At 39.3% G+C, this 13,337-nt stretch overlaps 1 protein-coding gene across 2 annotated transcripts in view; it reads right to left on the reverse strand.

Annotated features, from left to right (window-relative positions):
- Window positions 1-13,337, reverse strand: part of ASTN2 (astrotactin 2) — a 2,498,474-nt gene that overhangs the window by 2,207,067 nt on the left and 278,070 nt on the right. For both annotated transcript variants that reach the window (XM_085612137.1, XM_085612129.1), the window contains exon 2: window positions 4,911-5,098. In XM_085612137.1, coding sequence (XP_085468263.1) covers window positions 4,911-5,098 — 188 coding nt within the window. The remainder of the gene's footprint in view (window positions 1-4,910; window positions 5,099-13,337) is intronic.

Genomic DNA, 13,337 nt, shown 5'->3' on the forward strand with positions numbered 1-13,337 from the left:
TGTTTTGCAACACACCTTTGGGAATTCCTGTTGTTGTTTATGTCCAGTACTCCTAGCATTTGGGTAAATTGACATCCTTGGACCTAAAATAGTACTTAATGTACTTGTAAGTGCAATTGTAAATCCAGAATTGGGAAAACAGTTACGGTGCAGTGGTATTCGCCATACTTTAACGAGCAGTGGCAAAATCTTCTTGCGACATAGCATTATGCTCATCCCTTTAGTTTGAAAAGGTTTAGGAAAGTAGGGAGTTTGTTCCTCACATGAAATCACCATTTGTTTTGCATAACATGTCTGAAACATGTTGACCCTATCTAATAAAGGATAAATAAATGGTGACATTTTGTTTTAATCTTGTGCGAAGATAAGTAGTTACAAAAATAAGAATTAACTGAAGTCCATATCTGTCAATTTTGGACTTCCTGGATTGCAACACCATCAAATTCAGATAAAATACCAGTGATAACTATGCACACGGAGAAAGACTGGCATGGGTTGCACAATTTGTAGTTGAAAACCATGGATATCCCGAAAAGCAGAAGCTTGGACAGAAACTAGCTGAATGGAATGTACGGTTCCAAGGATGTCCTCAAATTTGCACTCTTAGTTATTTATTTTTTATTTTTTTATTATTGAAATCCATATAACAAATATTTAGCATCCATAAACACATCCATAATAATTCATTAAATGTGATAATAATAACACAGAGTTAATAAATAGCACAAATTTACCAAGAGGGAATAAATCTTAAAATCCAGAAAGATACGCAGCATAAACATTTAAACTCTTATATGAAGGACAAAGAACACAGTATCCACTTCCAGTCATAAATAAAACTGAAAACTGAAAAATGGATTAAACCTTGGCTATCTTAACATATAAATAAAACTCAGCGAGTATGTAGAGCATAATTAATCCTCCAAAATTCAATGATATAACTGATTCAGAGAAAACTTGTCAGATGTTTACATAATAAAACAAAATCTTAAGGTTGCCAGACCTAAATATCAGGGATAATGGAGGTACCTCCTAAAAAGTTTTTACATTGAATTTAAAGATCTTAATCAAAATAGGCTGCCCAAATTCTCTCAAACTTCTTATGTCCCCAAATTCGTAAAGCATTGGCTCGTTCACTTTTTTTAACTAGTTTCATTTTCCGGACCCATTCATGGACAGAGGGTATACGATCTGATAGCCATCTCTGAAGCAGAAGTGATCTAGCTACAGCCATTGCAACGTATAATAATTTAACAAGCTTGTCTGGAAGAAGAAGGGCTGGGTCAAAGCCAAGTATTATTAGCCAAGTGCTCAATCCTATTGGAATACTGCATTCACGTTCCAAATGAGAGAAAATATCCTTCCAAAACCTCTGAATAAAGGGGCATTGTAGTATAATGTGTGCCCAATTGGCTGAAGGATGGTTAAAGCAGCGGAAGCATTGCGCTGATTGGTTGGTATCAATTTTAGATAAGAAAAGTGGAGTTCTATAAAGTTGCCATTTACTAAAAAACAACATCCTTCACCAATTTGCTCCCCTTAATGTACTAAAATTAAGATTGTTAACTGCTGACCACATACTTGCTGAAATATCCAACTCCTCGTGTTTAGCCCATTTCATAATAGCCTTCTGCTCGAGATCAATACATTTGGTTGAGGTTAAACACTTTTTCCAGTTCCAAGGTTTCTTAAATGCAATTCATCTACTACATATTTCCGTTCACATATCTGAGCCAGATCAAGTTTATTGAGGAATTTACTAAAGATATTATATGACCCAAGAAGAAGGAAGTCATTAACGATTAAATGCTACATTTCAGCTATGCTCAGCCATCTAGCATTCCTCAAAAAGTCTGAGATTTTCCGGAATCCAGCATTGGCCCATTTTTGCGTTACTACTGAAGATTCTCTGATCCCAGATAATGAGATAGGGCCGGATAGCGGGGTTGAGGAATTGATTACGGGAATGGAATGTCTTCTATAGAGAGCCTGCCTCTTTTGGAAAAACCACTGTAAACACTTATATCATACCAATTTGGGTGATTTAAAAATTGTTAATGGGGAGTGGATCTGATTTTCCTTGCAAATTAAATTCATAAAATAGTTAATAAAAAGATTCGATTGTTGTTGCGGCTTTAATCTGGATATATATTGTGCAAAATATGCGAAGTAATAATCCCTAAGATTCGGGAGAGCTTACCCTCCTTGTTCCTGTTCTTCATATAAAGTGCTATGTGAAATTTGCGGGGTCTTTTTTGCCCAAAGGAAGGTTGTAAACATAGACTCTATTTTGGTACAAAAGGAGCTTATTAAAATACAAGGGATCACCGAGAAGAGGAACTTGAATAGTGGAAGGACGGACATTTTAATCAATGAAACCCTACCCAAGATGGTTAATGGAAGAGGACTCCATCGAAGAAATAAATCCTGAATTTTTCGTAGAAGTAGGGCAAAGTTAAGGTCATATAAATCAGCTATTTGCTCTGAAAAATAAACACCCTGATACCTCTTAGGTTTAGTATTTAAGCAGGAAAAAATATTGGGGTGTAAATCCATAGATGCTCCGCCACAATGTATAATTTCTGTTTTTTTTAAAATTAATTTTATATCCACCTAATGCTTCAAATTCCTCAAAGATCTTAAAAGTTTTTGCTTGGACCTCCTTCACTGGCTTTATAATAAGCATGATATCATCAGCGTATAATTTCAATTTTGCCATAGTTGGAAGTGGGGGGCAGATATCAATACTATTCCTGATTGCAATCGCTAATGGCTCGATAAAAAAGGAGAATAATACCGGCGATAGAGGGCAGCCTTGCCTAGTCCCCCGTTTAACCTTGACCTGGCCGGCCTCTGAATTTGCACTCTTAGTTATGACACACTACAGTAATAGGCACAAATGTTGAAAACTAGGTTGATCAGTTACTCAGTGAAGTTTTCTAAGCTATAATGCGCACATGAGATGCTGTAATTATATTATACCATTACACTTATTACATAAACTCACATTAATCGCAATATATCATTCTGTCTCTGTCCTGGATCCTATTTCTAGGAGCAGGCTCCTATATAGTTTCAGGCCAAATTTAAAGTGCATGATATAATCACAATTTTTACAGAATAAATAAGGGTTGGAGTTGTGTCACTGTTTCCATAAGGTGAACCTGGTTTCAGCCCTTCTTTAGCAGTTACACTCCAGACTAGCTAGTAGAATGCAGATCTATCCTGAGAGCAGATAACTATCTGGCAGCCCTAGGCTATTCCTGGCTACTTTGATATGCTTTTAGCAAACAAACAAAACTGGGCTAGATGTAGCAGGCCATTTTGCATCACAAACTCTGCGATTTGCATAATCATAGGGTAAAAGGCCACAAAATTGCTTTTTAGTATGTATTAAATCTATATTGTGAGTCAGAAAATCCCTCATGAATCACAAAATAGGATTACAACCATACAGAACCATACATTTAGGAAGGGGCATGGATGGGTATAACCTCTTAATTGCGATTTGGTAAGGTATGTATTATACCCTGCTTCGGCAATTGCAGCTGCTAACCTTTAAATTATTACCGACTCTTCAAAGGAGGTAGTAACTCATTTGCACAGGGGAAGCTGTCCCCGTTGCCCATTTTCCCGTTCGGGAATCATGTCATGTGAACCTGGGAGGAACAGATGAGTTCCTACACAAGAAACTTATTTTCTTAAACCAGCACAAGTTCTTTAAGAAACATGGACTGCTATAAAAAAAAAAAGGTTTGGGAATGCAAACACAGGGGTTGTGTTCTGCTGTTTTTTCTAGGACACTTTCCCTGAAATCAGAGGCAATCTCAAGGGGTCACAAATAGTCACCTGCATAATTAATATTCATTAGTCCGAGCTCACTCTGTGCAACAGGAGGCTTTTGATGTGACTTATTAGTACATAGGCGGTTTCAGAAAGTTGGTGAATCATTTGCAACTATTCTTTCAGTACATATGGCGCTTAGTTCCTAACAACCTATCAGCTTGTGAAAGAAGCAGGGCATCCTCGTTACAAAATATGAGAACTCACAGCAAATAGATAGCCTTGTTACTGATTGTCTAAGTCAGTTACAGCAGACACTTTTATTAGAACTAAAAAATAAAGAGATAGCTCTGTTTGCTTTACAGCATAGGAATTTTCGACCAGCTCGTACTCCTTGCCTCCTGAACCTTCTGAGGTAACAGCAAACAAGTAGGCCTGACAGTGACCCCAAAGAGAGCACGTACCAATAAGAAACAGAGCTACGACCACCTCGGATAGATCAGAGAGCTCACTGTAAGGAAACATCAAAGACCTTAGAAGTTACAGACCAAGCATGAAATATGTATTCTCTCATCCGCATTTTATGCACATCTTCAATATTTTAAAAACAAGCAAAACCTAGTTCTGTTTCTTAAGATTAAAGAACGATTTGATTTTCAAATGGTAACCATTTTTGTGCCACAGTATCTCAAAACATTTACATTTCTTTACAGCATTGTTTTATAGAAAGGTTTATGTGTAAACTTTCTGAACAATTTCATCACTACTTTCTCAAACAAGTAGAGCCTCAGCCAACCAACGTTTACTTAATTTGGCGCTGTTCTGTCTATGGTCATGTACCACTGAACAAAATAAGTAAGTAAGTGAACGCCTTATTATGATAAATAATACAAATATGTGCTCATTCTTCTCCTAACCCTAAAACAAGCTCCCTCGCATGTCCCTTTGTTTGCGGCACTGATTTATACGAAACAATCGCAGATTTGGGTTGATCCTGTTATTCTCATTCCACCCTTCAAGATGGCCGCCAGTGTCTACATGTATGCAACACCCTCTTGCTTTTTCTCCCACTTTCATTCTTTAGTCTTCTTTGCATCGTGTGAGATGAATGACAGTTCACTACTCACCATCACGGATATGTGAAGGATGTGCATCTGCTCCTCCACCACCTCTGAAGGTTCTCGCAGGGTCGGCGGCGTAGCCCTCACCAGCTGCTCGGCACTGCTCATGGACACGTGGAAGTAGAGAGTCCCATTCTCTAACCACTGCTGCTTCCAGTGGACCATCGAGATTTCTGCCACAGTCCCCGATATTTCTATAATAACAAAGAGACAGAGGAAGACGTGAGCAATAGTGAAAGAACTTTCTAAAACTCCATTAGAGGCACAGGAGATTCCAGGGAGTAGAAATGTTAGTAGGATTTGGCAAGCTAGTGCAGGTTTTGGCAAGCTGGTGGCCATCTGGACAGCCATGCATCCATGCCAGTGGCGAGCAATGTTACAGGCTTGAGGCGTCAAAACAAACTCTTCATTCTTGCAAGCCAAGGATTTACTCTTGGAAGCAAAAGCAGTAGACAGATCTGAACGGAGATCCAGAGATCTCTTCTACAGGGAGATAAATAATCTAAAAAGGTTATTAGGGCGAAGGATAGCAAGATTAAATTTATACCAGCCATAACAATGTTTTGCTGCCTGTCGGGAACCCTCACTCCTTCCCCATATGCCAGTCATCTTTTCTTGGCAACTCTTTGAAATTTGTGCTTGAGCTAACAACTTAGAGAACACCTTATTCCAATGAACACAGCTGCTGCATATGTGGCAAAAACGTGGAAAGAGAAGGCGTGGAAAGAATGGATAGATTGCTAATAGGCTTGAGGGAAAGGTTGAAGTACCCGCCCCATCTCACATGGTCTGTTAGCAGGCTAACCTTAACCACTTAACAATCATTTATGAATAGTGGTAGGTGTATCTTGAAAGAGGGTTCAACACCAAACTGTCAATGAATATCAGTACACCGGTGTGTGATGGGCTAGACTACTTAGCCCCCCCCCCCCAAACCCTCTGGTAGTCTTCACTAGGCCCTCAAACTCCCTAACTAGTAACACTGCTGGGCTACAGGACACACCATCTATAGAAATGGAGAGGGTTAGATGAGGTCCTGGGACCTGGCATGGGTAAGAGGAGTGGTAACAAGCAAAAATAGTGGAATGGAGGCAGAAGGCTTCTTCTCTATAAAACAGACTAAGCCCCGTGCTTAATTTGAGGCAATGGTTGCCGGTGGGAGCCAACATCACTAATTTTTTATTTTGCTACTTCGGGCATTTACCAAGAGCAAGAGACAGAAAAACAAACGAAACAGAAAGTCGTAGGAAGACAAAGACGGAAAAACTATCATAAAGGGAGAAAGCAGGAACATGCATGTGTGAGATATAGAGGCAGGGAGTGTCTGGCAGAAGATTAAAGAGATCCGAGGTGAACTCAAGACTACGCAACTTTAGTATTGGGTGTGTAGACCTGTAAATGCACCAGCAATGGGCTTTTCATCAGAGCTGTGGGCACCGGCACTCATTCTTTCATAATTAGACACTGGCCATTCCCTGTAATGTTCTGCCAAAGTGTCCTGAGTATGAAATACATTCAGTGTTAAGCATAGCACTATTCGGTGTATCAAAGCAATGTTAATTCCACTATATTTTCAAAAAGAAATCATTCTGGCAAAAAGAACATGGATTCACTGAGGCTAGAGTACTGACAAAGAGAGCAGGGACAAAGGGGACACCTCGAATACTTATCTGTAATTGTGGATGAAAGCTTGACTAGCTTGAGCCGGAGGATGATAAGTGTCTGGATCCAAGCTGCCTCTAGTATTTCTATCTATATTGATATAAATATTCAATACACGCCTAATTCCCTGCAATTAACTTTTCTTTAAATTGAATCTCACGTTAAAGATAATAAAATGCCCACCCCCTTTTAATTTTCTGGCTGATGCAGTGCCATTCTAATTCTGTATTTTTGTTGACAATGATTCATAAGTATAAATAAATCATGTATATTTGACCAACAAAACAATGCCGCTTAAAACACATTCACATGCAACATGGGTGTTACATGATATTGCTGGTCTATAGAGGTTCTGCACACACAAGAGGCTTCAAAAGTAAGTGCTCCTTCACCTGGAAACAGCTAACTTGACACCAAACCAGACATCTACCCATCCTTCTAAGGTGAAGGAACTGCCCAACTTCTTCTGATGTTTCCCCACCAGACTGTACATACTCCATTCCTACATCTTTCTTAGATGTTTCTATTTCCTGCTTTTTTTCCCAGCCCTCTTTCATTTTTGTACAGTGCTTCAGGGCCACAATAGTGGCGTGAATGTGCTATATTAATAATATAACACAATACAATACACTGATTAAAATGTAAGAGGTCAGTCTCTGTTCTACAGCTTCATGTACCATTCACTTAATAATTCGCAATTACATGAAAGTGTGCAAATTGATAATACATTAAATAAATTAATGAGGAGATTTTTCAAATATTGATATTACATGCAAGTCAGACAACCACTTAGTCCATGTACCCCAAACAGCACCCACTATTAGCGGGGGGGAAGGAAATTACTGCAAATCAACCATATATGGCAATGATAAAAATGTTCTAACTTTTTCATGGAGAAGGGGGGCCTCCTTTGAGAGGATATGACGAAATAACTTGTAAGAGGCTGGCCTGGGTCCACAGGAGGGGCTGGCGTCTTTTGCACAATGGGCCAGAGTAGAAAAGCGAACATCTCATTGTCATTCCCGCCAAGAAGCATGCCTTGCCTTGCCAATAGTCTTTTTTAAATCCAACACACTGCAGTACAGTACAATATGGGAACACGCAGGCTGAACATATTGCATGAGGGAAAACACAACACAAAACCACAAGACCTCTCACCCACACGCACACTGCACGAGGAAAACAAAAGGGATGCCAAAAATACACTTGGCACACAAAGAGAAGAGGCGGCAGTCAAACAGATTGATTCATGAAACATCAAAGGGGAGGAGGGAGTGCAGAAAACAGGGGAAATATGTTTCGTTGAAACAAAAGGATGTAGAGGGATGTGTGGGAGAAAGTGGTTATTAGATGATGGCCACCACTGAAAATCCAATCAGGGAAAGTGAAGGATGAAATAAGAGAGGGAATGGATATGAAGATGCAAAGATGCCGGAAGGTAGAACTAGCATTGACAAAGCCAACAGGTCTCAAATTTATCTGTAAATGCAGACCTATTCGCTTTGCAATGTTTTTGACTGATGCTGCCCAGCATTGGCTTAATATAATGTTTTTTTTTATGGTTGCAAAGAGAACAAATAATGAACGGAATCCTGAACAATGTCAAACACTCACCCCCAGTACAGAAATCTGGGCCTAAATCCATTGTTTTTTTACTCCCCAAGCCATTCCAGTTTGCACCCAGCTATATGCAAATCAGTCTTGACTCTGCTCTCCGTGGGAACAGTCCAGCCCGAACTGCCAGGTCAGTTCCTTCCCGAACCAGCAACAAGCATCCTAGGACCAGGCATCAACCCATATCAGCCAAGATAGCTTGCCTCCATGGCACAGCAAGCACGGGACCCATGTCTGGGCATACCCATTCCACTTGTGTGGTTCCATCATGACCATAGGCCAGCAAACATGATGACATTTGTACATGCATGCATCATCATGCATGCGTGCACATATAGTATGATATGGCTGCTATTTTTTTTATTTACTATTTCAAGATGGCAGGGACCAGTCATGGTGCATTAAAGACCAACAAATAACTTAAACACATACTTTGAAAAAGGGGAGGTACACCAGCAAAACAAAATCAGATAGTAGAGGTGGGGAGCAACAGAGTGGATGTGGAACTAGTCAATGTCGTGGGGGAGAACAACAGGAAAGGGAGTTAGAGGGACTAATATAGAAGCTTGAGGTATGGGGAACACAAATAAAAGTTTGGTAGGGAGGAGTGGGAGAAGCACTGGACAAGATGGTAAAGAATCAATGCTCCAGGGAGTGCCAAACACAAAAAGAGGAAGGAAACTCATTAAATGAGAAGCAATACATGAGATTGACAAGAAATCAAACCAATGGTTCAGTCATGAGATGGCATAATGCCCACTATAATTATTGGTAGTGTCTGCAATAGTTCTTTGACAACAGACCGCTAACTTTGGGTAAAAAGGACAATGACATAGATGGAAAGAAAGGGTAAAAATTAGAAAGAAGACAAAAAGAAGCTGCAGGAATCAAGACAGAGAACGCCAGTGGCTTCTGTGGATACTTTGACTACTTTTTTCTGTTTTAATAGCGTCCTTATATCATATTTCAAAGATAGAAGAGGTAAATGACTAAATAAATAAATAAAAATTGAATTAAACGACCTAGAAAGGCATAGGATGCGGGAGTAAAAATCTATGATGTTATATTCTTTTCAATTCCGAGTGATATTTTAATCCCCATTCAGGAGTGTAAGTGAGTTTGCATCGTAACTGTGAAAAATATTTGCACAAACTTTTTCCATACAGATCCGGAGGATTCCACACAAACGTTGCCAGGTAAAACCTGTCGAAAAGACTGTGGAGAGGTATGATTTGCAGCTTGGAGTGATGAAAATATGCAGTAGGTGTAATAATAACACTAGTGGGGATGGAAATAAATATTGTGGCCTCTATATATTATGTCAAACAAAACTGTAGTGATTGATATATATATAAATATATATATATATATATATATATATATATATATATATATATATATATATATATATTAGGTAGCTATAGTTAGGACCTCGTTTCTATTCAAAAAGCATTTTTTCTTTTGCCAATATCTTTGGTGCCGTTTGCAGAATATATATATCTATATCTATATCTATATCTATATATATATATATATATATATATATATATATATATATATATATATATATATATATATATATATATATATATATATATATATATATATATATATATTTTTTTTATCAATTGGAGTAAATAACAGAAAATCCATAGCCAATGCAGCAATATTTTTCAGACGATGGTTAGGCCATGATCATTATCTCAGACAATATTTTGTTGTCGATGTTCTAACATACAACCACTGGTGGGAAATTCAACCCCATCATTATTTCTGCCAATGAGATATTACAGCACTAACATAATAGCCCAGTCGTAATAAGGGACTAAACAGGGATTTTTCTCATATAAACATTTTATTCATGCCCTTAATCCATATTAAACCGAGGAATGAGTCGAGAGAGAAATTGAAAATATATATTTTTTTAAATGAGAGAGAGAAAAGGAGTGGGAGGATGGAAAAAGACAAGTGAGAGACAAAAATAAGAAGATAGCATTCTCAATTCTGCTGTCTCATCGGCTCCTCCAGGCGCTGATTCTTCTCAGATAAACATTTCATTCAAGACCTCAAGTCATATCACCCTCAGAGTGAAGAGGCTCAGAGCGCTGAGGCATTTGGTTGGAAACCGAGACGATTCCCATAAAAGTTGATTATGCTGACATGATGGATTTAATGCGACTGGGCGGATATTAAAGTGGAGGAACGGCTGCTCGGCACCATCCTAGCCCCTCCCTCTGCTCCCCGCGTCCTTACTCTGGGGGCGGGAGGGACACTGTGTTTTCTCGTTCAGCTGTTTGCCAGAACAAGCTGCCTGGAGTTAAATATTGAAAGGCATCAAAGATCTCCAGGCTGCAGGAAATGTGTGCGCGTCTCGACAATTCCCGAGGCCGCGGCCCCACATTACCTCCTGTGGATTTTTCCATGCTAGTGTTTGCTTTTCTTTGACTAGGGCCGGAAGAGAATCCCCCCTAACCTTTGCTTACTCTCAGTTGGCGGTGCTGATACACCAAGGGCAGGCTCAAGGGGCGTGGCCAGAGCCTGTGGCAGTAATGAGAAGTTGTCCCTGCTCACAACCGCTATTCACAAAACAGCTACTGGGCTTCAGTGTACACAAAACTGCCGCTGACCTTTTGCTAACTCAAAGCAGCCACCTACTTCAAAAGAGCTATTCCACAAAGTATAAAAAGCAGGGAATTATGACAATTTATCACTAATGTAGGCGGGCTGCAATAACCCCGTCTTTTCTCTTTCCTATGCCCTGCAAATGATGTCCAGCCGCTAATTGGTATTGTGTGAGAGTTCAGGTGAACACAAGCTAATCTATTGCATTTTAATGGTGGTGAACCTCATGAGAATCCACTGATTTTATTAGCTTAAAAACGAATTGTCACAATGATTCATGTAGGAGCAGAGCAGCATTCATACATAGCTGTGGTCTGGCCATGCTAAGGGACACTGAGAAAGGCTCAGTGGAGGAAAGCGCATCGGTCAAAGATACCCCTCTATCTCACTCCCCGCCATGGAGAAGGGAAGAAATATGATGTGTCGCATTGCCCTTTCCAGATAAAGAGCCAAAAGCAATCCCATCGTAGACGCTTAACCCCAGGAGATGACACTAGGCAACACATTATCGGCGTCTCATTATATAGTCTCCTTTCGTAAACACAGCCCTATGATCATCGCAGTGGCGCGTAGGAATAGCAGGTGCCCTATCGAGACCATCTCAGCAGCAAAAAACCTAATAAGAAGCAACATACTAAATTAATGTGGTATCTCTTGTGTAATAGTTTTGCACCAACCACCACAAAAAGATTTACTGTCAAAGGCTGAGAATATTGCAGGATTATGTGTTTTTCGTTTGCTGCTATACATGGAAATATCAACTTCTTGCAAAGCGTATTGGACCCTTTTGCTTTCATTTGACAGTAAATATGAGGCTCTAAATGGATCAGATGCATTAAGGGCGAGCGGTCACATAAGCAGTCCCTCAGTTAAAGAAAAACAAAAGGCCATATTTTAGTAAAGAAGAAACAACAACATATTGTCCAAGAAGATATTCCCCCATTGCAGATTAACATTCCACCGCTAATCACATACCTTTACTTTGCTCTAATTATGACCCTTGTGCATACTGTTTTCAACCACATCAATGCAAAAGAACCAAAAATGTTTTTCAAATAAGGTGGCAACACTTCAAAATGTTGAATATTCACATACAGAAAGGAAAAGAGTATTTAAAATAATCAATCTCACAAAGCTTCACGAAGCAAATTGGGAAAGCAATACCTAAATCTGTCAATTTAACAACAAGAAGAACCTAAAACCAAGAGATGCTCAAGGCAGAACTTCAAATTGACACTCCCCGCAATATTCCACGGAATGCCGACATATCAAAGAACATTGTCGAGCAACCAAGAAAAACATTTTTGCTGAATTAAGGAGCTTATTTTAAGATTTCAAAACAAAGGTTCAAACATTTGACCACATTTACAAATTCCAAACCCACAAGTTATAAAAAAACGTTTATAGTCTGATCATAGCTCCTACAAAATATATCATTAAGACTTGAAAACGACACACCAAGATACGTATTGAGTGACACATGATAGTTGAAAACAAGACTTTACACGTTCAGTGCTGCCTTTCTAGTCCGACATGTAACTGTGCCAATTAATGCCTTCACAGAAGCATAATGTACTTAGATTCCTATTCAACATAAAACCCCAATCTAATACTTTTTCACACCCTATGATTACAAACATACAGACAGTGAATCATGAATCTAAGGCCCAATACACACCAGACATTGCACTGGGTGATGTTGCAAAGTACTCCTCCTGTCTTCCAGGAAGGCTAAACTCACACTGCTCAACCCAGAATGGGCCTCAAGGGTAGATAGGCATCTTTCTGTCCTAATTTGTCCTGCAGAATATTTTTAGACCAACCCAATTGCAGAAAGGTTCTTTTATCTTCGATATTCTGATGAGTGAGCAGGGTCTTTGTACATTCTCAGGGGCAAAAACAACAGACAAATACAATGTAAATGAGTTTTCTTTTTCTATGAGGGCCCATCTCACATGCAAGGACATAGATCTATGGGGGCTCCTTTCCAAGGACACTCCACTATGGCCGAAGGCACATACCCAATACACTGATACTCATTGTACTATTATCCCAAAGATAAAAGGCTGAGTGATTCGAATATTCCTACAGTGGGTGCATCAGCCCACTGACCCACCAGAACCATCTCTCTAAATCTGTACTATTGAGGTGAATTTATTAAATGCTCTTTGCCAAAGGAAGAAGTCCATTTATTTCCAGGGTCAGAAAGAGAAGAAATAATGCCAAAATCAGTGGATAGGGCGAAGGGGTTTCTCCATATGGAAAAATATTTTTCCCTTGAAGGAAAAAGAAGTGACGTGAATTTTCACAAGCTTGGCAACTATTTTCATGAACTAATGTACATGTCTATACTGGCTCGTCTGAAAATGGAATTTAGAAATGTTTCATAGGACCACATCCAGGAACCTGACACTGTCACAGATGTACAGGCGTAATCACCAAGCCTCTGGAAAATAATGGGCTAGAGTAGTGCACATGTAGGGACTTATAAAAGAGATTTGACACTATCTTTAACTGCCATATTTAATAAGGTCA

This window comes from Triturus cristatus, chromosome 1_2 (genome assembly GCF_964204655.1).
Source record: "Triturus cristatus chromosome 1_2, aTriCri1.1, whole genome shotgun sequence".
NCBI lineage: Eukaryota > Metazoa > Chordata > Amphibia > Caudata > Salamandridae > Triturus > Triturus cristatus.